Source organism: Macaca fascicularis, chromosome 18 (assembly GCF_037993035.2).
Source record: "Macaca fascicularis isolate 582-1 chromosome 18, T2T-MFA8v1.1".
In the NCBI taxonomy this organism is placed as follows: domain Eukaryota; kingdom Metazoa; phylum Chordata; class Mammalia; order Primates; family Cercopithecidae; genus Macaca; species Macaca fascicularis.
The window spans coordinates 53279497-53306289 of record NC_088392.1 but is presented as its reverse complement, the minus strand read 5'-3'; the positions used below and the strand labels follow the sequence as shown (position 1 = coordinate 53306289).

The 26793-nt window shown below is 42.6% G+C and overlaps 1 protein-coding gene across 29 annotated transcripts in view; it reads left to right on the top strand.

Moving 5' to 3' along the window:
• FHOD3 (formin homology 2 domain containing 3) overlaps positions 1–26793 on the top strand; it is a 488533-nt gene that overhangs the window by 309090 nt on the left and 152650 nt on the right. For 16 of the 29 annotated variants that reach the window (XM_074022556.1, XM_074022555.1, XM_074022554.1 and 13 more), the window contains 3 exons: positions 621–715; positions 9699–9842; positions 23368–23606. In XM_074022556.1, coding sequence (XP_073878657.1) covers positions 621–715; positions 9699–9842; positions 23368–23606 — 478 coding nt within the window. Of the gene's footprint in view, positions 1–620; positions 716–6487; positions 6509–9698; positions 9843–23367; positions 23607–26793 lie in introns of all 29 variants that reach the window. The other 13 variants (XM_074022543.1, XM_074022553.1, XM_074022551.1 and 10 more) reach the window with 1 other exon arrangement.

The following is a 26793-nucleotide window of genomic DNA, read 5'->3' as shown; positions in this document are numbered from 1 at the left end:
CTGGTGGTGTCTGTTCTTGGGCTTATGCCTAGCTGCTCCATTCGATTATAAATCTATTGAGGGCAACTGCCCAATAGACCTTGTACCTAGCTGATACTTAAACAGTATTTGTGCCCTGATGGAGTAGATGTAATATGCTTCTGTTCTTGAGATATTTGCTAGACGGGCATGTCACTTATTTCTTGGAGTCACTGCTAGAGGGATGTTAAGATCTTCCACATCCCCTTTTCTTCTGTGCTGAAGGATATTCAGAGAATACTTACCAAGAGTTTTCTGCCCTGGGGGAAATGTATGGCCTACAGAGTTGCAGTGATTGGATTTTTAGAAATTACATATTTAATACGAAGAAATTTTTAAGTAGGTAGGCATCCAGACACTGAAGGGTATACAATGCTCTTGTCAAAAGGCCAAGGGTGATGTGAGATAGGGTTCCCTACTAAGAAATATTCTCAATTAGAAGCATACTCAAATCCACCCTAAGGATAATGTCACACATTGAAATTTGACGACTGAAAGAAGCTGCCATCACTGGATACATCCTTGGATAATAAACTGTGATGTGAGTTAGATAAAGAATGTTGATGAATTGCTGTTTCTAATGATTTTTGCTTTACTCATAGGGGTCAAACCTTGGTCAAATATCATGGAAATCCTGGAGGAAAAAGATGGAGTTGATACAGAGCTACTGGTTTATGCAATGACTTTGGTGAACAAGGTTGGTTGACTGTGTTATGGATATGTTTAGATATGTTTAACATATAACATATGTATAACTTATAAGAGGAAAAGAGATACAGAGGGAAGACGATGTGAACATGCAAGGAAGACAGCCACGTGAGGACAGGCAGAGGTCAGAACGATGCATCTACAAGCCAGGGAACGCTACGGATTGCTGGCTGCCGATTGAGGATGAAGCAAAGACAGACTTCCGGTAGAGCCTTCAGGGAAAGCATGGCCCTGGTGACACCTTAATATCAGACTTCTAGTCTTTCAAACTGTGAGAGAATACGTTTCTGTTATTTTAAGCCACCTAGTTTGTGGTACTTTCTTACAGTAGCCATAGGGAATTAATACATTGTGAAAATCTAAAATTTTCCCTCTGAATAAGAGCCACATCATGTGGACACCCATCGTGGTGGCTGGAACCATGGCTGCAGTGTGCACTACAGGAGAAAATCCTTTATGCAACCTGTGGGGTGGATGCGTGCAGGTGTGCCTGCTTGTGAAGGCCTGTAGGTGCCTACATGTGTTCATGCTTTGGTCTTTTCTAGTTAAACCAGAAAGGTTTTACTAAATTTAAAAATAATAATAATAATAATTATTATTATTATTATTTGAGACGGAGTCTCACTTTCTTGCCCAGGCTGAAGTGCAGTGGCACGATCTCGGCTCACTGCAGCCTCTGCCTCCCAGGTTCAAGAGATCCTCCTGCCTTAGCCCCCTAGTAGCTGGGATTATAAGCAGCCTGGCTAATTTTTGTGTTTTTCATAGAAACGGGGTTTCACCATGTTGGCTAGGCTGGTCTTGAACTCCTGACCTCGGGTGATCCACCCACCTCGGCCTCCCAAAGCGTTGGGATTACAGGCATGAGCCATCACACCCAGCCAAAATTATTTTTTAAAATCATTTTTCCTTGAGGGAATATAAATTATGAAGTTTTACTCTAAGAAAATAGTTCACATGTCAGGAAGACACGAGGTACACGTGTTCCACTGCATATTGAAGTTGGACTCTTGAGCTGAGATAAGGAATCCTGGGGGTAGGTCCCACTTGTCTTATGTGATGGTGACCACACCTGGTGCTCTCATTCCTGCTGTTGCGTCCCTCCCTGATCACCACCTTGTAGGGCAGTATTGGTCCTTGGTGCCCACCCCCAGAGGTGCTGCTTTGAAACAATGGGGCCCATGCTGACCCAGGACAGGCCCAGTCTTAGGTCTGGAGTTTCTCTATTTGGATCACCATGCCTTAGAGCACAGGTACCTCACCAGCGCCCCCCCCATGGACCTTCCTTGTACTCTCCATACACGCTCACGCTGGGCGTGAGCCTGCGGGACCATCTGTAGTGATGGTTAGGGCTTTAGAAAGATCCAGAGTCCCTTCCTGAAATACAAGTGGAGAAACACTTTCCCTGATAAACTGGGGATAAATCTGTAGAAAGCAGTATAATTATGAAGAGCAGCTTCTCCTACTAGATAGTAAAATGTGCAAACTCTGAGAATTACAACAATGTGGTCTGGCCCTTTCCTCAGCAGACAGATGATTGGCGCAGAGGAGCTCTGAAAGAGACCTCAGTATATAGAACAACTCACTGTACAGTTAACATTAGTGGGGACGGGTTGGCTACTGATTGGAGAGGTGTTGTTAAATGGAAGTAAACAAAAACATACTTTGACCATATACCACAGTAAGCCCTGGAGAGCTTAAAGCATTTAATGGAACATATCAAACTGCAGGGAGAAAAAGAGAAATGAAGACTAATTAGTCTCTGGTTGGTAACGTTTATTTTGATAATAAAACCAGTGAAAAAGGTTCCAGAGGAAGAGATTTAACTATTTTACTGCATACAATTTTAAAAGATCTTATTTATAAAATGAAAATCACAGATTATAACTAAATGCAAATGACAAACTGGGAGATTATTTACAAAAAGAAAGGTAAAAAATGATATTATCCTAAATATATTTTGAATTCAGTAGAAAAATGAAAGACATTAAACCAACTAAGAACAAAAGAAATACATAAGAAAACAACAAGACATATTTCTCAGGTCACATTGACAATGATTGTCTTTTAATGAAATATCATTTGTTGATGAACACCCAGGAAACTCCTATAACCCTGGTGGGAAATGGGCACAACTTTTCTGAAGCATAATCCTAAGAATTCTGCTTTTATTTTCAAATCTTTTTGTGAGCTCATTTTACCATTTGATTTGAAGCAATTTTCTGTTGGTTTCTAAGGATTAAGGTCATCTATTTCCTGTCCTTTTTAGTCATTAACATTGTACTGGAAAACACTGAATTCAGCAAAAATGGAATTCTCACGCTGGCACAGTGTTCCCCATTGTAACATTATTTTATTGATAAGGCCATTCCCACATGTTCTTATGATCATACCAGTACCCACACAATGTGGGTACTTTGTTGCTATTCACTGGCAGGGACCCAGTGCCTGTCACCCTCTGTTTGGCATTTTGTGGCATTTGATGTCCAGGAATCCCTCACTTGCTCTTTCTCATCTGGCAGTTCTTTCTCATCCTTTGTTAGTTCTAGCCAAGGAGACATCCAGAAAGATCCTTGAGGTCATTCATTCAAATGTAATCCTTTCCTTAACTAATTTATGCCTAGTGTTCCATTGGAACGCTAAGCTTGTGCGAGTTATTTATATCCTTCTTCTCAAGGTCATCGCCAAGGTCTGATTTTTCACACAAAAAAATTTGCAACCTCTGGCATAAATGGGTTAAACAAGTCAACAGACCACCAGCGCTCATGCCAGGTTTGTTTTGTTTTGTTATATTGTAGTACTGCATATTGCCCAATGAGTAAACTCCTCTGAGATACCAAACAAAATAACAAAATGTTAATCTGGGTCTGGAAAACATTCAGACTGTGAAATCTGAGAAATTATATTACAAGTTGGGTTTTTTCTAACTATTGATTTCAACAAAATAAAGGCCCTTAATAATATAGAATTTTTAAAAATGGACATTTCCATGACAAAACAATGACACTAAGTCCTATCCTGGTTACTGTTCTAAAACTGATTACCTTGTGAAATAGGATGAAGCAGACTGGGGATGGGAGGTAGAATGAGTAACAAGAGGGGTTACCGTGAGGCCGGCTTAGGGTATTCAGGGAAAGCAGGACCCTAGGGAGCCATGGGGAGAGGAGTTGTTCAGTGGGGCTAGGGGATAACTAACCTGGATGGTACATGCTGAGTAGTTGCCTTTGTTTTTATATTTACTTTTATTGTTTTAAAATTATTGCCTTAGTCCATTTTGTGTTGCTGTAACTGAATACCACAGACTGGGTAATTTATAAAGAAATCGATTTCTCACAGTTTTGGAGACTGGGAAGTTCAATATCAAGGTATCAAGGTCCTGGCATCTTGTGAGGACCTCTTTGCTGTGCCATCCATGGTAGAGGGCAAGGGGGTTGTAGGGGAAGAGAGAAGAAGGGGGTGAAACTTATGTTCTATTAGGAACCTATTCCTGCAGTAAGTAATCCACTCCTGAGATAATGGCATTCATCCAATTTACCTCCTTTCAACACTGTTGCTTTGGGGATTATGTTTCTAACGCATGAACTTTGGGGGACATATGAAAACCATAGCATTCTGCCCCCGGTCCCCAAAATTCATGTCCTCCTCATGTGCAAGATATATCCATTCCATCCCAATAGCCCCAAGGTCTTGATGAATTCCAGTACAAACTCAAAGTCCCAAATCCAGAGTCTCATCAGAATCAGGTATAGGTAAGACTCAAGGCACGATTCATCCTGAGGCAAATTTCCCTTTAGCTGTGAGTCTGAAATCAAACAAGTTACCTACTTCCAAAATACATTGTTGGAACTGGCATAGATGTTCACATTCCAAAAGGCAGAAATAGGCAAGAAGAAAAGGGTAACTAGTTCCAAGTCCAAACCCCGAGAGAGAAAAAAACAATATTAAGTCTTAAGACTCTAGAATAGTCTCTTTTGACTCCATGTCCCACATCCTGGGCACCGTGGGGTTGGGCCCACAAGGCCTCAGGCAGTCTCATCCCTATGGCTTTGCTGGGCTCAGCCCACACTTCAGCTCTCCTAGGTTGGAGCTTTTGCCTACAGCTTTCCTGGGCTGGATTGCACACTGTTAGCTCTACAGTTTTAGGGTCTTGAGGGCTGCCTCGCTCCCATGGCTCCACTAGGCATTGCCCTACTGGGGACTCTCCACAGTGGCTTCACCCCATGACCAGTCACTTCCTGGGACCTGAGGCTGTCCACAACCTTCTTTTAGCTCTAGGTTGAGGTCACCACGGCTCCACAGCTCTTATATATTCCACACCTGCAGAATGAGCACCGTGTGTTTTACGGCTTGTACCTTCCAGAGCAGCAAGGCCTGCTTGAGTCACAGCTGGGGTGGCCAAAAAATCCTGCACCAGAATTCTGGGAGCAGGATCCTGAGTGGCCTTGAGCAGTGAATGCTGAGGTACCGCTGTTGCTTGTCCAGAAACCTGGCCCTCAAGGTCCTAGCTTGGTTAGAAGGTCTCTGAAATGCCTTTGGAGTTTTTCTCCCATCGTCTTGGTGAAGAACACTGGCTCCCTTCTATCCATACTATAATCCTTTTAGCAAATGGTCACTTGGCTCTGCCTTTGGTTTGCTTTCCAAAAGGTGTCTTTTCACTCTTTACAGGGCCAAGCTGTGACTTTTTCAGATTTTTCTACTCTACTTTCCTTTTAATAAACTCCATATTTATATCACTTCTCTCCTCTTGCATCTTCCTATATGCAATTAGAAGTAACCATACAACTCCTTCAATATTTTGCTTAGAATTTTTTTTCACCAGATATCCCAGTTCATTGCTCTTAAATTCTCTTTCATTAGAGCCCTAGGACATGGACATAGTTCAGCAAAGTTCTTGCCACTTTAAAACAAGGATGGTTTTTATTCCAGTTTCTAATACCTTGATTCTCATTTCCATCTGAGACCTCTTCAGAATTGGCTTTACCATTTGTATTTCTACCAACCACTTCAGCAGTCTCTAAGAAGGCTCTGACTTTTCCTATAACTATTCTCTTCTGAGCTCCCACCAGAGTCAACCAGATAATGCTCTAGGCAATCTAGGCTTTTTCTAGCTTGCTTCTCCAAATTTTTCTGGCCTCTACCTATTACCCAATTCCAAAGCTGCTTTCACGTTTTCAGTTATTTGTTATAGCAACAGCCCACTTCTCTGTATCAATTTTATGTCTTTGTTTGGTGTTGCTATAACAGAATACCACAGGCTGGGTAATTTATAGAGGAAAGAAATACTCACGGTTCTTGAGGCTGGGAGTCCAATATCAAGGTGCCGGCATCTGGCCAGGCCCTTCTTTCTGTGCTATCCCATAGTGGGATACAGAGGGTGACAAGGGTTGTAGGGAAGATAAGATGGCTGAACTATCCTTTTACTGGGAAACGCCTCCCACAATAATTACCCCAGTCCTGAGATAACAGGACTAATCCATTCATTACCTGATCACTACTTTAAGGTTCTCCCTTCCAACACTGCTGTATTGGGGTGTAAGTTTTGGTGGGGGGCACATTCAAACCATAACAGTGCACCTTTTAGAATATAGCTATATGAGTTTTAACACATACATGGAGATGGATCACCTTCACAATTAGAATACAGACTAATAATAACATAGTATTCCCCCATGTTATCCTTTTATAGTGACATTCTGACCTCCTGTATGTAATCCTGAGAAACCACTGATTTATTCTCTTATCACTGTAATTTTGTCTTTTCAAGAATGTCAGATGGAATCATACAGTAAGTAACCCTTTGAGGCTGGCTTCTGTCAGTATAATGCCTTTTGAGATTCATCTTTTATTGCATATATTAATATATGCAATATATTAATTAATTCCTTTCCACTGCCGTGTAGTATTCCTTGTAGAGATGCATATGTGCTTACCCACTCACCTGTTGAAGGAGATTTGTGTGTATATAGCTTTTGGCTTCCACAGATAGCGCTGCTATGAACATTCGCGTACCGGCTTTGCCACAATGGTTTTATCCTATTAGAAAGACTTGGTGGAATCAATGAAAACCCAGGGAGGGGGAAGAATGTCCTTTAGGAAGAATTTTCCCCTCTGAGAGAGACCTGTGAAGATTTACTTGTCACAGGCCTTGTCAAGACAAAGTCTAAGAGAAAACAGGAGGAGGGATACCAAGTGTCAGCTACGCTCGGCACCTTTAATGTCTGAGGGTGAATGTATCAGCAAACCTTTACCTCGCAGACTTTTCTGGTGAAGCTGCCATTTTTGTCGGAAGTGGACAACTTAGCAGCAGGGTGTCTGCAGGGTGGAACTGGGAGGGGAGGCCCAGGGACAAGTGGGAGTGTGGTAGAATTTACTGAGCCTATTAGAGAATCAACCAAAAAAAAATGAATTTTTAAAAAGATGTATAGCACCCTCTTGCACAGCTGGAAAAAGAAGCTGCATTTGTGAGTGGCAGAAGACCATCGTCTCCCCTGCAGCCTGCATGAAAGGTGATAGTACGCAGGGTTGGCTTAAGCCCATATTTTCACTGCGGAAATGACAAATGACCTGCTGATACCCTCAGTTCAGGGCTTATTACTGAGCAAGGGGCAAGAGTTTCCCGAGTCTTTTTAGTTCTTTTTTTTTTTTTTTCTTTTTTTTTTTTGAGACAGAATCTTGCTCTGTCATCCAGGCTGGAGTGCAGTGACACGATCTCGGCTCTCTGCAATCGCCGTCTCCTGGGTTCAAGTGATTCTTGTGTCTCAGCGTCCTAAATATCTGGGATTACAAGCATGTGCCACCACATCCTGCAAATGTGTATTTTTAGTAGAGACTGGGTTTCGCCATGTTGGTCAGGCTGGTCTTGAGATCCTAGCCTCAAGTGATCCACCTGCCTCAACCCCCCAAAGTGCTGGAGTTACAGGTCTGAGCCACTGTGCCTGGCCCCTGCTTACTTCTATAGTTCTAATTTTTTAATTATTTACTAATGGTTCCCTCACCCTTTATGGCTGGACTTGCTAAAGCAATGGGGATCAGGTTTAGCAGTTTAACCTCCTGGAAACTTCTGAGTGAAAGAACCTCAGTGGGCTCCCAGCAAGGAGAAAGGGGAAGAGGAAGGTGGGGGAACAGAGAGGTGAAGAGACTACCAGCGGCCTCTCTGTGTGCCTGGGGCTGGCCCCCACGCTGCTGTGTAGGAAGTTTTAATTCTGACACTAGACATCCCTTCACCTGCATCCCTTAGGCTGTGCATTTTGCAGTCACCTGGCAGTTAGGGCATCTCTAATTGTTCACCCTGCCCAGGCCTGGTATTGCTATTTCCCTCTCATCTTTTAATAAGTTCTAGAGTTTTCACTAAAAGCAAAGGATGATAGGATTCTTTGAATGATGTGCAAGTTTTTAATCAATGTTGGAAGCAGAGGGCAGCCCTGATGACCGTTATTACCTGTCATTGAGATGTGGTTGGCCTGGTGCCTGTAGACACTGGTGTGTGCTGTCATACATGGCAGCCCAAGTGTGAACACCTATTTATGATGGCTTCAGATTCACAGCCTCCTGCCTTGTGTCCTTACTGGGGCCTTGAATAATTAGGCTATCACATCACAGTTGGTTTTCATTAGTTTTATCTCAATAGCAGTAACTTGTGCCCTCTTTAGCTTAAATAGGAAAAAGCCATTATTCGAGTTGTGAATAGAGGCCTTCTTTCCAACATTGATAGCCCCAAGATAGAAGTGTTAGAGAAGCTGGTGCTATGAAATGGTCTTTACAGAAGTGTTGGTCTTATTCCTTCCTAGGCAAGTTATCATTTTTAGAATAATTTTGGAATGTATGTCTTGTTCTTAGAAATGCAGAGATAGTGAAGTAAGTAGGGACTAAAGGCTGAGACTGGAATGGCAGCTCTGAGCCCAGGGTTTTATCCCAGTGTCTTCAGTCACTTCCTGTTGCCTCAGGCGTTTATCCTTCTCTGCCTCCTATATGAGATAAGGGGCTTGCAGTAAATCTCAGGCTCCTTCCAGCTCTGAGCCAGGGCCTTGTCTCAGATACCCTCCTTCTCTTAAGAGAGGTAGAATTCAAAGAGAAGTCAGCTTTTTCTTTCTTGGGTTCTCTTTTTGACTCTTATGCTGCCTTGAAATTTCTCATGCTTTTCTAAATTTCATAGACCACGGGGAGGCCCTGTTGAATTTAAATACAATTTAATAAAATGAAGTTGTTACAACTCTAGTTTTTGGTGTATGGATCTTAACAGGAGTTTGTAATTACAAAGTACGTTAGTTTTCTATTGCCGTGTAACAAATTGCCGCAAACTTAGCCACTTCAAACAACACCCATGTATCATCTCACAGCTTCCACGGGGCAGGAAGTCCAACCATGGCCTTAGTAGGTCCTCTACCCAGGGTCTCACAAGGCTGCAGCCGAGGTGTTGCCCAGGGCTGGAGTCTCATCTGAGGCTTGGGGTCCTCTTCCAGGTCTATGTAGTTGGCAGAATTCATTTCCTTGCTTCTGTGAAAGTCGTGGCTGTTGCTGCTGCCTCGAGGCCAGTGGGATAATCTCTTTCCAGTCCAGAGCTCAGAGAAGAGCTAAGCCTTCTTTTAAAGGGCCTACTTGATTATCACCTAGGAGAGTCACCTCTTCAATTAACTGAAAATCAACTGATTTTGCACCTTCATTACATCTGCAAAATCCCCTCACCTTTGCCACCTAATGTAACCTAATCATGGGAGTGCCCCCCTCTCATGGGAGTGCCCAGCCCACACTCAAGCCGAGGAGATTATGTAGCACATGTACATCAGAGGGGAGAATATTGGGGTTCATTCTGCCTGCCACACTGAAGAGGCTTTTGCTCAAATAAATTTGTCATCTATCTGGATTGATTAGTGGCCATGATTATAACAGTATGCCTGGATTAGGCATTGGAAAATGCCTTGAGAGCCTCAAGGCAGTCTTCTATGGTGTGTCTGTAGCTGGTTCTTCTCTTCTTCCAGACATTATCAGGACTGCCAGACCAAGACACCTTCTACGATGTCGTGGACTGCCTGGAGGAGCTGGGCATTGCTGCTGTGTCCCAGAGGCACTTGAACAAGAAAGGGACTGACCTGGACTTAGTGGAGCAACTCAACATTTATGAGGTACCAGACCATGCCTTTTATAAGGTATCGTAGAGCTTTGGCAATTGTCAAAGGCTGAGATGGCGCCTACTTTAGACCACGTGTGTAGCATATGAGCACCACCAGCTTATTAGAAATTCAGGATCACAGGCTTCACCCCAGACCTGCTGAATCAGAAACTCTGAGGGCCCAGCAGACCGTGTTATGACAAGCCTTCCAGGAGAGTCTGATGTGTATTCATGCTCAAGAACCCTTGATATAGGGGAAATTGGTTAGCTATTTTCCTTTAAAGAACATGCCGTCTGTCAGCAGCACCTTCACTCAAGGAGACAGGGAGAGAAAGAAACAGAGAGAGAAATCGTGCTTCTTACACCTGAGGGAGATGGAACTTCAGGCAGGGCCAGATACATGATTTGTAGGAACCAATGCAAAATGGAAATGAAGGACCATTTATGGAACACTGGAGCAAAAGTGCTGTTAAAGATACTAAAACAACTCTTCACTTTCTTCTGTGGTTTCTCCCACCTTGTGGTGATTTTCTAATTTGGTACGTAATGTCATAAGGAAAGAAAAATTAAAATTTAAAATTATTACCATGAATTTTACCATTCATCTTTATATTATGAAGTGTCAGTTTCGAATGCAAATATAGGAGCCTTTAACTTGTAGGCAGAATCAGCCAAGTGACCTAAATCATATTTTGTAGCTCCCACATGCACGTGTATTTTGTTCTTACCAGAACGGCAGAAACAGTACGAAACTGACTGCACTGTTTTTACGTCACTTCCTGAGGTGTGTGCATTCTACCAACACTCTGCCTGCAACTTACTGAAGAGTAAGAAAGGGCTGAAAGAAAAAGGATCTAGGAGCTGCCCTGTCTTTTCCTTGCTTTTATGTTGTCATTTCAGCATAAGTTGTTGTCTAACATGGCAAGGTAACAGGGTAAGAAAGAATATGAGAGGCTCCATGGGTTGTCTTCTGTCTGCACTCAAATCCGTCTTGAAGGGAAGCATGGCCCCCAGGGCTGTCAGTGCCCCTGCCTCCCCAGTTGTAGGTGTAACATACTTACCTTATACTCACTTCCAGTCCCATGGAACTCCTGCCTATCGCGAGTCTACCAGAATCTGTGCACATGAGCAGCAAGGAATGGCAGACATGCATGTCGTACCTCTCTGCTCTGCTCATGCAACTGCACGGGTCACTCACCCATGATGCCGATTCTGCTTTGGACTACACATCAGGGCTTTGGACCCTGTTGACTTGAGTTCAGACTGTTTCCTGTGGGTTAATTTTAGGTCAAATACCCCCATGGTATTAAAAGTACTTAACTGTGAGAGTGTTGAAATGACACTCTTGCTTGCTGATCCTCATCATCCCAGTGTCCTGCCATGGCCAGTTAGGGGCAGATCTGAAGATGTGTTTTCTCTTGGGTGGTATAACCTCAACCAGGAAAGTGAATACCTCTAGGCCCAAATTCAGTCAAAGAATACAGTGACCCAGGCAATCCCTGAGGACGTTCCATCAGTGGCATTCTGTGTGTCTGTCATTGCAAGAGCCTTTGGGCCCTGTATAACCTTCCACCTCTGGTTGTTTGTTTGTTGAGACGGAGTCTCTCTCTGCTGCCCAGGCTGGAGTGCAGTGGTGTGATCTCAGCTCACTGCAACCTCTGCCTCCTGGGTTCAAGTGATTCTCCTGCCTCAGCCTTCTGAGTAGCTGGGATTACCAGCATCCACCATCATGCCCGGCTAATTTTTATATTTTAGTAGAGACAAGGTTTCACCATATTGGCCAGATTGGTCTTGAACTACTGACCTCAAGTGATCTACTTGCCTCGGCTTCCCAAAGTGCTGGGATTACAGGCATGAGCCACTGTGCCCAACCTCGGTTGTTTTTTTTGTTTTTTTGTTTTTTGCCCTCCAGCCATCCTTCACATTCCACAAAATTCTCCATTTTAAAGTGTACAATTTAATAGTTTTTAGCATATTCACACGTAGTGTGTATGTGTTTAGCATATACACAAGATGGTGTACAATCATCACTACTATCATATTTCAGACTGCTTTTGTCACTCCAAAAGAAACCCCCACACCCATTAGCAGACACTTCACATTCTTCCCTGTCCCCCATGGCCCCAAACCAGTAATCTACTTTCTCTCTCTCTGGATTTACCTGTTTTGGATGTTTCATACAAATGGATCCATACAAAATGTGGTCTTTGTGGCCAGCTTTCACTTAGCGTGTTTTCAAGGTTCACCCACGTTGGCAGAATCACTACTTTGTTCCTAGTTGTGCTGACAGTATTCTATTATATGGATATACCATATTTTGTTTATCCATTTATCAGTTAGTGAATACTTGAGTTATTTCTACCTTTTGGCTATTATGAATAATGCTGTTCTGAACATTTGTTTTGAATTGAAGTTTGTGTACATACGTTTTCAGTTGTCTTGGGTTTATACCTAGAAGTGAAATTGCTGGTCATATGGTAACTATCTCTAACTGATTGAGGAATTGCTGGATTGGTTTCTAAAGTGGCTATCCCATTTTACACTCCTACCAGCACTGTATAAGGATTCCAATTACTCCACACCTTTGTCAACACTTATTATTGTCCACCATTTTTATTATAACCAGCTTGTAGGTGTGAAGTGGTATCTTACTATGGTTTTGACTTGCATTTCCCTTAAGACTGATGATGTTTAGCCTCTTTCTAAGTGCATATTGGCTGTCTGTATAGTTTCTGTGGAGAACTATTTATTCCGACCCTTTGCTCATTTTTTAATTGATTTTTTTTTTTTTTTGAGACGGAGTTTTTCTCTTGTTGCTGAGACTGGAGTGTGATGGTGCAATCTCGGCTCACTGCAACCTGCGCCTTCCAGGTTCAAGCAATTCCCCTGCCTCAGCCTCCTGGGTAGCTGGGATTGCAGGCATGCACCACCACGCCAGCTAATTTTGCATTTTTAGTAGAGATGGGGTTTCTCCATGTTGGTCAGGCTGGTATTGAACTCCCGACCTCAGGTGATCCACCTGCCTTGGCCTCCCAAAGTGTTGGGATTAAAGGCGTGAACCACCGCGCCCAGCCTTGTTTTTTTTATTGTTGAGTTTTAGGAATTATTTCTATATTCTGGATACTGGATCCTTATCAGATACATAATTTGAAAATATTTTCTCCCATTCTATGGGTTGTATTTTTCCACTTCTGACTTAACTGATCAGTCTTATTAATAGTAATACATTTTTAAAATATTTCATTTTTCCACCTGTAATATGTACTCATTGATGAAAATTTGGAATAACAGAAAGCATTTTTGGTATACGAAAAAGCGTAAAAGAAAAAAAAAATCCCCCATGATTTTATTACTAACCATTTTTAACATTTTGGTCTGTTCTTCTAGTCTTTTTTGTATATGTGGGTGTGCGTTCATGATGAGGGACGTAGTAGTCTATGTACAGTGTTGCGTATTGAATCTTATTAGGAAACATGTTGGAAACATTTTCCCTTGACATTACATGTTTAAGAATTCAGTATTTTAGGAGTACAATATTCTATCTGTGTGTATACCTTAATACATATAACTAGTCCCTATTTTTTCAGATTTAGATTATTTTCAAGGTTTTTCACAATTACAAATGCTGTTATGAGGAAGATATTCATTCACAAATTTTTCTGCACAGCTAGAGCTCTAGGGAAGATATTTTCTGTTTTCTTATGGTCTTCACTAGATAGAAATGGAGAGACTGATGTATAACTCACTATTTCCTATAAGTTACTGTCATAATAAGTGACAAGTTGAGGAATAGAACAGAATTATCTTTATATGATCTTGGTAGAGAGGCAACTGGGCCCAACATATTTGCTGGCAGCACCTGAAGCTGCCCACAGCCACCCGCTGGCCAGCTCTTTGTGCCCTGCTCTGGGCATCTTCTCTTCCAGCCCTACCTCACTCCCTCAGTTTTTCATTGTTACTGACCTGAGGCCCTGGGAGGCCAGCAGGTGATGAAGGAGTATGTTCTCATGGCTCCTAAGATATAGGATGGAGAATAAGGTAAGAATACTAAAGATGGAAGAGGAAGAGAGCTCAACAGAGTTGGCTTAAATAAAGGTAGAAGGTGGACTTTTGACAGCACAGATATTTCCTTCCCTTAGCCCCCTCACCACCACGATCAGAACCTCCCATCTGTTAGATTCTGTTCAACCAGGGGCTCAGATGACCACAGATTTGGATTCCATAGGGTCACTGTATATTCAGAAGCCAGCATGATGCAGGTGAATTGCCCATCAGTGAACCAACTGGGAGAGAGTATTGAAGAATAACCTTGATACCAACTCTAGGAATCTAAAAACTATCCTCTGCTTCAGGACACATTTTCTCTCCAGCCTACACGCCTCTTAGCCACCTCCTCATCACCTTCTTTCCCTTCATGTGAAACTTTTAAGACATTATCCTATGTTCACCCTCTTTCTTTTGTTGAAATACATGTGCTTAATATTTGAGCATCAAGTGTATATCATTCACAAATGAAGCATATTTGTGTCATTTAAAGAGCAATAAAACAAATACCATGTACTAGCTTTAAGAACTAAAACATTACAACTCAGAAGTGTCCTGACAGCCCCTTTATTGTCATCCTACTGTTCTTACCCCCAGTATTCTCTTGCTTTCCTTAAAAATAATTTAATCTGAAAACCACTTATTCTGTGAGCTAACAAAGCATCATTTTACTAAATCAGAATTGGACAATCAGGGATCTTTCCCAGTTATCTGGCTGTACTAATAATTTCAAGAATACAGCCAATAGAGGTGCAGATGGATCAGAGAGAGGTCTGGTACATCCCTTGTGACTCCCCAGGTCCTTTCTTCATGATTCAGACATGTGCTTTCTGACCCGGAACAACAGACAAAGTCTCTAAGTGGGGTTCACAAGGTCATCTCACCCAGAAAGGAGCACTTAGTTAGGAAACATCTCTACTTCATGCCCCAGAGAGTCATGGCTCACAAATCCATAATTCTGGGTTTACTTACAGTACGTAATCCATAGCCAGGGACATCCTGCTAAGGGTATTCCAGAAATAAGCACTCTCAGCAATTGTCTTTAGTCTATTTGTTAGGTAGTTTGTTAATTCGCATATTTATGGTAGGTGAGGCAGGTCCTCACATGCTTGTGTTCTTTCCCCAGAAACATCTTTCTTGTAAGATGAGTGAAAGCATCATCAGCCAGATGCTTTAGCTCCTTCTTCTCAGTCTGCCCCTAAACAATGTATTATTGAATTTTGTCTGTTTTCAAACATTTTATAAACAGAATCGTATCTTTTGACTCTTTCTAGAATATGCCCTTTTGCTCAACAGTTTTGAGACATGTTCCGTGTTGATATGTGGGTAACAGTTTGTTCATTTTCGCTGCTGATGAATGTATCACAATTTATTTATCTGCTCTGCTCTGAACAGATGTTAGATGGTTTATATTTTTGTTGCCTTGACAAACAATGCTACTGCGAGAGTTCTTGTACTTCCCTTTGTGTGTATGTGTGTGTGTGTGTGTGCGCGCACGCGTGCGCATGCAGTAGTTAAGATGTTTAGGTATCAGTTTTATTCATGCTTCATCAAAGTATTTAGAAGTTTTTCTTCTTTCTCTAAGCCCTGGAAATGTTTAAGTGACATTTCATATTCTGGTCTTTGATGGCTTATTAGAATTCTCTTGGGAAATTACGTGGGCCTGTGATGTTAAATATATATGTGTGTGTGGTGAGGACAGTGAGGGAAGATTTTTGGTAACTTTATTTTTTTCTGCGGAAACTGGTCTGTTTAAACTTCCTATTGTTACAGGATCAATTCTGCTAAATTACATTTTCTAGGAAATTATCCATTTCATCTGGATTTTAAAATTCCTTAGTAAAGGAATTTTTATTAGTCTGTTATGAATATTTTAAATTTCCTCTCTTTTAGTAATCTTCCTTTTGTTATTCTTACTTTGTGTGTTTGTGACTTCTCCTTCTTTTCCCCTCCAGATTAACCAATGGTTTGTCTATTTTGTTGATTTTTTTCAAGCAATAATTCTAATTTTTATATGAATTGCACTGCTTTTCTGTTTTGTAACCCAATGTTTTGCTGTTATCTTTATAAATTCCTTTTATTTTCTTTGAGTTTACCTTGTTGTTTTTTGGATTTTTCAGTTGAGTAATTGATTTCTTTTCATCTTTTAACCATCATTGCATTCCTGTAATACAATCCATTTGGTAATGATTTATTTTTTTATTTTATTTTATTTTATTTTTTGAGACGGAGTTTCCCTGTTGCCCAGGCTGGAGTGCAATGGCGCGATCTCGGCTCACTGCAACCTGCGCTTCCCGGGTTCAAGTGATTCTCTTGCCTTAGCCTCCCGAGTAGCTGGGATTCCAGGCATGCGCTACCACGCCCGGCTAATTTTGTATTTTTAGTACAGACAGGGTTTCTCCATGTTGGTCAGGCTGGTCTGGAACTCCCAACCTCAGGTGATCTGCCTACCTCACTCCCAAACTGCTGGGATTGCAGGCGTGAGCCACCGCGCCTGGCCAGTGATGTGTTCTTTTTAAAAAGGTGCTGTTGGAATTCTGGTTGGTATTAATTTATTGAAAATGTTTGCATTAGTATTCATAAGTAAGATTGGTGTGTAGCAGCTAGCTCCTCTGCACCCCATCCCTGCCACCTCCCCTTCCTCTTCCTTTGTTGTATGCTGTGTTTGTCAGTTTGAGCATCACTGTTATACTAGCATCATAAAAGAATTCCTGACCACTCCTGCACATTGTGCCTTGTTGCTGTGTGTCCAGATGTCTCCGGGGTGTCTCTCTGATTGCTCCCCCTTAGTGTCCTCCCTGGATCCTCTGTTTCTCACACCTCCCTTTCAGTGTTGACGTGTCCTTATCAGACCTCCTCTCTGTCTGTGTTGTCTTCCTATATTCATCCCAGTGAAGTCAGCAGCCTTGGGGGCTCATCACTATCTTGACTCCATGCTTTCTTGTGGGGCCCATGGCTGGCTGCCTCTCTACCTTCCTTTTTCTATGCCTGCTTGCCATCTTGTATTTCATTCATGTACTTGGAGACCACTATATGTGACATATTCTGCTAGGGGTCTAAATACAGAGATAAAAGATCTGTACCTGCCCCCAAAGAACCTCCATTCTTTAGTCTAAGGCAAGTAGGTAGCCGATTCCCCTAGGAGAGGATGGTGCAGAGGACTTAGAACGTGCCAAGGAAGCTCTGACTAGATCTGACATGACGACCTGAAAACCACACATGAAATGCAACCAGCCCCAAATGAACCCTTTATTTTCCTTCCACAACAAAAACAAAAGTTCTGAACGGACTCTTCACGTCTCCACCTCTGCAGCCAGTGGTGTTTCCCAAGTTACAAGCCCAGAGCTATACTGGACTCCTTTCTCTTTGCTGTGTCCCCATATTTAGGAGTTTGATTGCTGAAAACTGTGCTTTTTCTCCATTCCTGTGATCATTTCCTTAGCTCTGGCCCTTGTCGTTTCTTGCCTGAAGTATTGCACGATCTTCCTATTCATTTGCTTGTCTATTACTTTGTTTATTCAACAGAAGTTCATTGAGTACCTGCTGTGTGCCAGGCACTATTCTAGCCCTGGTGACCCAGCACATCAGACAAGACCACTGCCCTGAGGGGACACATACTCTAATGAGGTGCAGACAGTGATCAAGAACGTTCATAAGCAGAGGATCTGAGATTGAAAACATGTCTATGAAGAAAAGAGATGGTATGAGGTGCGGGCCAGAAAGTGAGGCAGCAGCAAGGGAGGAAGGCCTGTCTGAGATGATGGCCTGACGAAAGACAGTGAATGAGGGAGAGCATTGGAGGAGGTCAAGCATGGCAGGTGTCAGGGGTTGAAAGGAGGCTGGGTGACTGCAGGGGTGGGGCCTGGAGAGCAGCATGTTCAGAGCCTGGGGACATTGAGATCCCATGAGGGCCATCTCCCCGTTCCAAACTCCCACCAGCTGCAAGCAAGGTGATCCTCCTGAAAGTCAAATCTCATTATGCTGTTCTCCCCTTTAAGAAAATGAATGAATGAATGACTGAGCTTTTCATGACCAGCAAGATGAAACCAAAATTCCTTGAGTTGGTACAAGGGCCCTCCATACTCCGAGGCCTTCATGCCTCTGTGGCCTCGTCTCCACCATTCCCAAGATATGTCTGAAGTTTCAACCACACTCAACTTCTCCTGTTTTTGAACATGAAAGTCAGGTTCTTTGGGAAACTTTCCTTTATCCATTCCATTTCTTTGTCTGGAGTGTTTTTCCTTCCCATTCTCAAGTTATCAAACTCCTACTCCTCCTGCTGCAGTCACTTCAGATGTCATCTCTTTCCCTAAGGCTCCTTGGCAAGATGAAAGGGACTCCTGCTGCTTGTGCCCCTACTGCCATTCATAACTGATGAGAGGGTGCTGCCTTGTCTCCACACCTCTGATTTAACACTCCTCAGGATGTGCGACCTGTTTCCCTTTGAGCTACTCTAAGCCATATGTCTCATACCTCTGTCTAGCCCCGAGGCCCAGCAGCACAGCTGCCCACAGTAGAAGTTCAGTAGGTGCTTGAATGAAGGTCTCCTTCAAATGTCACACATTTCATGATAGTGTCTATCAGGTGCTGAGTTGAATGAAGGAAGGATGCTATTCAGTTGGAAGCAGTCACTTTAAGGGGCAGATGCCCTGCATAATAACTCAAGCTGTGACAACTGAACCCTTTAGATAGCTGGCAGAGTTGGGATTTTTATTTCTTTCTGAAAGTTAATGCATCTAAAAATATATTCACTGCCAAAAGACAACCAACATCACTATATGCAAGGGCAACAACAAAGCCTACAAGCAGAACCAATATTTTTTTTTTTTTCACAAAAGACTGAATGTTCTCAAGCAATTGCAGAGAGTTTGGTTAGGCTTCTAGAATTCTTCCTAATAGAGAAGGACATCTGGTGGCTATTATGTCTTGGACTTGCTGGAACCAGGCCCAATTTCATGTAATTGAACTCCATTTTAGAAAGGTGATTTGATCCATGTTTAATTAAATTCATTTGAATTTGTATAGCTTCATATGATTTTTCACATACATAAATGGACAAAATGAAAAAGAAAATATTTTGTCAGATTATGTGTTCTAACTTTGGGTTCTGAAAATGTGTCCCTGTAAGGGGTCAGGCATCTTAAGGCTGAAGACTGGAGAGGACAAGACATAACTATTACTGTTCAGAGAAATTAATAGGTCCAGTCTCTAAAGATTCTTCCTTGTCAGAGGTGATTGAAAGTATGTATCAGTTATCTCTTGCTGCATAACAGAAGACCCCAGAACTTAGTGGTGTAAAACAACGATCCCTGCTCATGATTCTGTGGGTTAGGAATTTGAGCCTTATTCAACTGGGAAGTTTTCACTCAGCTGCAGTTGTCTAGTGGTTTGAGTGAGCTGAGTGGTCTAAGATGGCCTTAGTTTATCTGCTCGGCCTGGCATTTGGTACTGGCTATTGGCTGGGTCGTGTGTCTTCAACAGCTTAGCCCACATTTCTTCCCATGATAGCAGCATTTCAAAAAGGCAAATCCCAATGCATAAACACTTTTCAAGCTTCTGTGTGCATCATGTTTGTTGATGTTCCATTGGCCAAAGCAGGCCACATTGTTGAACTTTCATGGGGGATGAGCACATCACAGTCTGTATTCTTCTCTATATTTTGTGTATGTTTGAGAATTTCCACAGTACAAAGTTAAAAAAAAAACTGTTCAAGCATTAAAAACGGAACTACCATATGATCCAGCAATCCTGCTTCTGGATATTCATCAAAAAGAATTGAAATCAGGATTTTGGAAAGATATTGGTACTCCCATGTTTGTTGCAGCACTAGTCACAATAGCCAAGGTGTGGAACCAACTGAAATGTCTAATGATGGATGAATCAATAAAGAAAATGTAGTATATACATGCAATGGAATATTATTCAGTATTAAGAAGGAAATCTTGACATTTCCTACAACTTGGATGAACTTGGAGGACATTTTGCTAAGTGAAATGGGCCAGTCACAGAAGGACAAATACTGTATGTTTTCACTTATATGAGGTATCTAAAGTAGACTCACAGAAGCAGAGAGTAAGATGGCCATTAGCAGGGGCTAAGGAGAGGGGGTGAAGGAGAGTTGCCTATCAGCAAGTATAAAGTTTTTGTAATGCAAGATGAATAAGTTGTAGAAATGTGCTATACCACATCATCCCTCTAGTTAACAATATTGTATCGTACACTTAGAATCTGATAAAAGAATAGATCTCATGTTGAATGTTTTTACTACAATAAATAAAAAGAAAACATTTCTTAAGAATGTTCAGATCATTCAGTGGCCTCAAAGACTGGTAGAAGTGGTTATAGATGTCACCTTAAGTTGCCCCTAACTGCTTTCTTGGTTACTTGGGGATGTGTAAGATGTCAGGGCTGGATTCTGGACCCTACTTGCTCCTTGCCCAAGTTTTTAGTTTACAAACAGCATTCTACATTTAATTAAAAGAGTTAGAGGTATTTGATGAGAGGTCCAACAAATGAATCACTCCATCACTTGGGACAGCGTTAGAGGTCTTTCAGGACTGGCTCTATCTTACTTTGTGTTCCCACGGAGGTTACTCATTGCACTGTATTTGATTAGGTCTGACTCTTATCACAGATCCTGAATAAGTCTTGGGTTAAAAGCTGTACTCTCTAGGTGTTTTCTAGCTCCCAGTGTTCCTGACTCTAAGCAGTAGCACTCACTAGAACCGAAAGCATTTGGAAATGCCACCGTAGCCTTGCATGTGTAAACAAAGTCTCTCTTCCTGTCATCACTGGGCTTTGGTGACTCTAGAATTCTTATTATAAAAACAAAACCATGAGTGAACAGCAGCCTCCAATTTCTTGTTACATTGTCCATGACTGCCAAGCATAAGGGCTAGCCTTGGTTCTACCAAGATTCTGTGGCCCATTTGCTCCCTCCATGCACTCTTCTTATTTTAAGTAGCTTGGTGTTTTGTCAATTATCTGAACTTCAGAAGGCCCTAACTGCATTGCATGTTATGGTGTTGCCTTGATAATTTTTCTTGTCCTTCAAACTTTCTGGTGATCTCTACCTTCGTTGACAAAGGGCAGTTAAAGTGGATTTCACTTCATGCACACTGTGTGCCTCTCTGAAAGGACTTGTGAGTAGAACGTTACTTGATCCTTGGATCTCTGAGGTTAGACAAGGAATTAGAAATATCTGAACTCTACTTTAGCCCCTAATCTTATCATTCCAAATGTGTGCTTAATAAGAAGCAGAATCAACACATCAGGTCAGAATAAGTTCAAATGGTCTAGAATTTTTATATATAGAAATGAAAAAAACGTTGGCTAGAAACACTTAAAAATGCTGTCCTTTGTTAGGTATGTGGTTGTTCTCAAACTTTTCCCCACAGAATGTCATTTAAAGTTTTAAAGTTGAGATGACATACGTGCTTAACTAAACGCTTACTTTCTTTTTAGTTCTTGAGGTTACAGTGCAGAAGGAGACTCCTAGGAAACAGAATTCCCAATGAGATTTTATAAAGATTGAGCTTTAGATTAACTTTTATCAATTCTTGCCTCAAACCTCCCAAAATTATGTTCGGTGAATTCTAGGGGAATAAAACAGTCAAAAGTTTGTTAAATTATCTTCACGTACAAGAGTTTGTTACAAGATCTATCTGGCATGTAGACAGAAGAGATTTTGTGAAAGCTTGAGCTGGTGGAAACAGGGTAGGGCAGATAAGGGTGGATACACTCCTGGTAAACAGTTTGTGTATCTCAGGTGCTGATATGTCCCTGTGAACTGAGATGACAGTGGCTAACCTGGCCTTGCCTCAGCCAAGCTCACATGAGGGCAACTGATTTTGCAATAGCCAGGTTTTCTGCAGATAGGTGATGTTAAAGCCATATACTATGGATAGCTATCTGAGTCTTTATATTCTCCATTCTCTCACATGGAAGGACTGGGTTGTGAAATGTGACTAAGAACACCCACAAGGCTGGAGAACTTGCATACTTGGGGACTTGGAACTGTGTGATTCCATGGTTACCAAGTCAGAGAGATTGCTGGACTGAGTTGAGCCTGGCCCATCTGGGCTGTGAGGTGGTCCAACCCACCAGTTCTGTGTGATTAGGGAATTTATGGGCATATTGGGTCACTTCCTGTGAGAGCATGGGTAGGGGAAGGCAGTCATATTCATTGCGTACCACAGAGAAGGCCCTACCCTAGATGCTTTACACAAGTTACCTTTACGTAAGTGATTCTCATCACAAACCTGCAAGGGCAATTCTATTACCTTCATTTGGTGAGCCAGAGAGGGTGCAAGTAATTTATGACAGGGCATACCTGGTTCATTAGTGGCACAGCCAGAATGCACACCAAGGTCTAGTTGACACCAAAACTTGTATTGTTTCTACCATCCGGTTTTAGAGAATATAGGCATAGGCATGAAAATCAGAGGCCAGAGATAGAGTCCGTGGCCAGGAAGAGTGATCACGGATAAGGAGCAGAGCTGCATGCTAGAAGAGAGGTGGAGGAGAGTTATTCAGAAGGACAGTTTTAATGTGAGGTGAGAAAGCCATGGAGTAAGATCCAGGACAGAGTGAGATTAAGAGATGGAAAAGCTGATCTTCTGCAGAGGGCACCACGTAGACACAGAGCTAAAAATATCCCTTGGAGAAAGGCAAAGGGTAAGAAAGAGTACCATGAGCCAGTTGGCTCACGTTTCCCCTATGTAAGCCGGAGTGGCAAAGTGCAAGACAGTTATTTTTCTGCACAAATATGCATAACTTTTAGGAAACTTTAAAACAAATCTTTATTATAGGAGTCGTCTTTTTCTGTTGTGTGTCTTTGTGACTTGTGTGTGCAAGCTTCTGGTAAAACTACAGGCTCCACCCCAAATCCTGACCCAGGCTACTGAGATAGCCTGATAGTATAGCAGCTGTCAGCCAAGATTTTGAAATTAAACAGTACCTGATCTTGCACTAGTCCTCTTAGAAAGATTTATGGGTGAGGCCAGTTCCCATTCACCTGGATCTTGTGGCTCTGGCTACTTCTGAGCACCCTCTTTGGGAAAGCGAGCTCAAGACTGATTGGGAACCAACCACCACTAGGCTTCAGGAGGAATTCAGGCTCATGGAACAGAAAAGAGACAAGCGTGGGCAAGGAGAGATGAAGGCCCAGGAAATGGAAATGCTGGGGTACAGAGTTAGTTAGATCCCATCCAATTACAAAAATATTTCTCAGACTCACTGGTCATATTGGCTGCCCCTTTCATGTCTGTGATGGGAAGAACCCACAATGGCAGGCATCTTCCAGTGCCTTCCAGGCAAGTCCAGTTTGGCTTGGACACGTGTGGTTGTGAAGACCTGGCAGGGAAGCTGAGGCGTACAGTTTGGGAAGGCAGAGTTAAAAATCCCTATTAGGGCAATCCTGAAAAGGAGTCACACCCGAGGTCTGTGAAAGGATACCAAGCCTGACCTGCACTGGGCATGCTCTGCTTTTCCAGGTGGCGCTCAGGCACGAGGATGGCGATGAGACCGCGGAGCCACCCCCCAGTGGGTGCCGGGACCGGAGGAGGGCCAGCGTGTGTTCCAGTGGCGGGGGCGAGCACCGGGGCCTGGACCGCAGAAGGAGCCGCAGGCACTCAGTGCAGAGCATCCAGAGCACCCTGTCGGCCCCCACCAGTCCCTGCTCCCAGTCAGCTCCCAGCTTCAAGCCCAGCCAAGTGCGAGATCTGCGTGAAAAGTAAGCATTAACTTGGCAGTGGAGAGGGGTGCAAGGATGCCATCCAAAAGAGAGCCCACAGGTGCCTGCCACTCTCCCTTCCCCTCTGGCCAGTTTGTCCCCCACCAACCCCGACCCCAGCATCGCTGTCTACCTCTTCTCAACCATTAAACCACCAGCCAAACATCTCAGGGGATTTCCCACACGGGTGGCCCCTGGCGACTTTCACAGACTTGATCTTATTAATCCCAGGAACTGTTTTTCAGCTGTTTTTAAAAAGTATTATTTACTATCTCAGTTAATATCTGTTCAAAAAAGCTGTGTTTTGTCAAATGGAAAAGACTTCAAACACAAAACTTTGGCCTAGAAATAAATGGTATGCCACTGTAGCAATGTGAGTTTGGAAGAGTCTCGCAATACTCCTGACATTACAGGGATATCTCTGGGTTGGTTTTAGTTAAACAGAAAAAAACCCATAGGAGTTTCCAAATAGCCGACTCTGTATATTTCAGTACATACTAATTTCATCATTTAATCTGAAACATTTTTATTGAGTGTACGTTAGAGGCCAGGACTACTCGAAGCCATGAAGATATATAAATAGAAAGGTATGATCTCTGTCTCTATGCGCCTCACCTTTGGGCTGAGAGGAAGAATGAGAACGGTAAGATAGAAGAAAATGGAACGATTGGCAATCCTGTGAGGTATTACATGTATTTAAAGTATAAAATTTGACAAAATCTGCCAGACCCAGAGTGGCTCTATAGTATAGACCTACAACAAAAGGCTGGCCTGCCTGCTCCAGCGTCTGGATCCAGTTGTATCTTCCCAAATGAATGCTCTGAGGTCACTGGGATGAGGGACTTCAGGGTCCAGTCCCTGCCAGCCAAATCCACAGGGGCTGACTGACACATTCCCATCCTGCTGCCGATAGTCTGGAAGCAGAAAGTGCTCGTATCACTTGGCTGGATCATCCTCCCCCGCCATAGAGATCCTCCTCGGAGTCAAATTTAGGTCACCAGGCTACATTATGAAGAAGAAAATCACTCAGAATAAGTTAGATGACCTTAAGAAAGAGTGATCAAGATATACCCCTCCTCTCCATCTCTAAGGGAATACCCCACCAGCACCAAGAGGTGCCCCAAACAATCTGATACCCATGGAATCATTTGAGCAGGACCCAGGCCATGCCTTCAGATGCCTGTTATCCCAAGAGGAGGAGGAAGGCATTGGTCTGAGATAGACGTGCAACCATGGTCCATGTTGACACCCCTCTTCTACCTCGTAACCCCAGATGCCCTCTCTCTACAGGCTTTTATGTTTGAGAGTCTGTGTAAAACAAGCTCTATTTTAGTGAAAAGAAGACCTAAACTTTTAAACATATTAAGGAACAACAATCTTTACCATGAGCATTGCATCTTGTGATCTAGAATCTTAAAGAAACTCAGCCAGTTCTCAAAGAAAAAGCCCTTGAAGCTCTCTTCCGGCTGGCTTGAGAAGTTAATGTGAAGAGAGTTGAGGAAATTGTACACAATCATCTGAAAAAAAGCCTATTTATAAAACCACCCAAGATGCTGAGGGCAGGAGCTAGGTGGACCTTGTCAGTAGTACTTGGTGTTCTCCTGCTCCGTCATGTTTGTTCCTTGTCTGTTTCTTGCTGTTACACTTGTTGAGGATTCCTGTGTTGTGAGTTCAGACAACAATGCTTTGCAATAGGCTGGTAAGGATGATGATATGGAAGTGGACCATCCTGGGCGCGGTTCACAGTCTTGAAGTGCTGGGCTCGGTAGGATCTGAAACAGGAGGCCAGAGATGCCACTCTGAATGCTGTTTCCTTCATTCTTTTTGGAATTTCATTTTACTGGAATTATTACTTCAGCATTAATTTAGTGGCATTCGAGCAAAATATACTTTGCAGCTGGTAAGGACAGGTGACGTTTTGTCTATCTAGATTGATGATTATGAAGTGACTTCTTTTATGAAGCCTGTTGGAGGGGTTTTGCCTGTGGCCCCAAAGTGATGGCATGATTTTGATGAGCCAGGAGTGAGATAGTGGGAAGGGGTGGTGAAATGCAGAATGGGAAATGATTTCTTCCTGCATAGCTTAGTCACCTGCTCAACATCTGTGCCTCAAAACTACCTCAGAGTCAAGTGGCTCGTTATGTTCTGTCCCCTGCATACTTTGAAAGACACAGAAGCTGCCTCATGTACATAGATGCACATTGCTCTTCATCTCTGCAAACGCCCTGACTGCACCTAATGCTAGCTTGTAGCAACATGCCTGCAGATGCCACATATGAAGGATTTGGGGCTAGATTTTATAACTCAGTGACCCAAGTGATGCCAACTTTTGTAAAGAAGGGAGAAATATGTTTTAGAAAGGGGTTCATGTTGCTCTAAAAAAATATAGGGCAGTCTCCACTCAGATGGCCCTTTTGTATCATTTGAATTTAACTCTCACGATCATCCTCTATAAGATTCAGACAGGACAGGTTTTATTATTCTCATTGTACAAATGAGAAAACAGATGGGGCTAAGTGCCTATTCCAAATCATAGGACTAAGGGCTATGACCAAGGGTTGGGCCCTGGGCTCTCAATGTCCAAAGTATGCAGACTCTTTCCCAGGCAACTACATCCTAGCCAACCACTCCTAAACATATTCCTCAAGCGAGATGATTAGAGAGACAATTTGATTTACATACCTTGTAGGTATTTTTTTTGTTTGAGGTAAATACAAAAATTCAAAGACTTGAAAAGGAGAAATGCTTAGTCTCCCTGTAGACTTAAGCTAGCTATGTGCTTTAATTCTAATGAAGACTAATAAGAGCCTGAACTCAGCTTTGTTTGGTTTGGTTTCTTAAGAAATCGAACTCCACACTGAGCATTTGCCCAATAAGGTACAAGTGTATTGGTCACTGGTCAACAAAAAGCATCTTTATGGGACTGTGTGTGTCATAATGAGTTTCATCTTTGCACTTAAAATTTACAAATTTCATTGGAAGGGGAAAAAAGTCTTAATGCTAGAAAGTTCTTAAAATTTAGCCCAAAGCAGGAGCCCTTTCTGTCATGTTCCCAAGAGATGGGGTACACTTCCAGGCATGGGTGCTCTCTTTCCTGAGGCACCCCATCTGCCCTTGAACTATTCTGTTTATCCTGGTTCTTCCTCTGTTGACAAAAACAGGGCTGCTTCCTGCTCTCTGTGTCAGT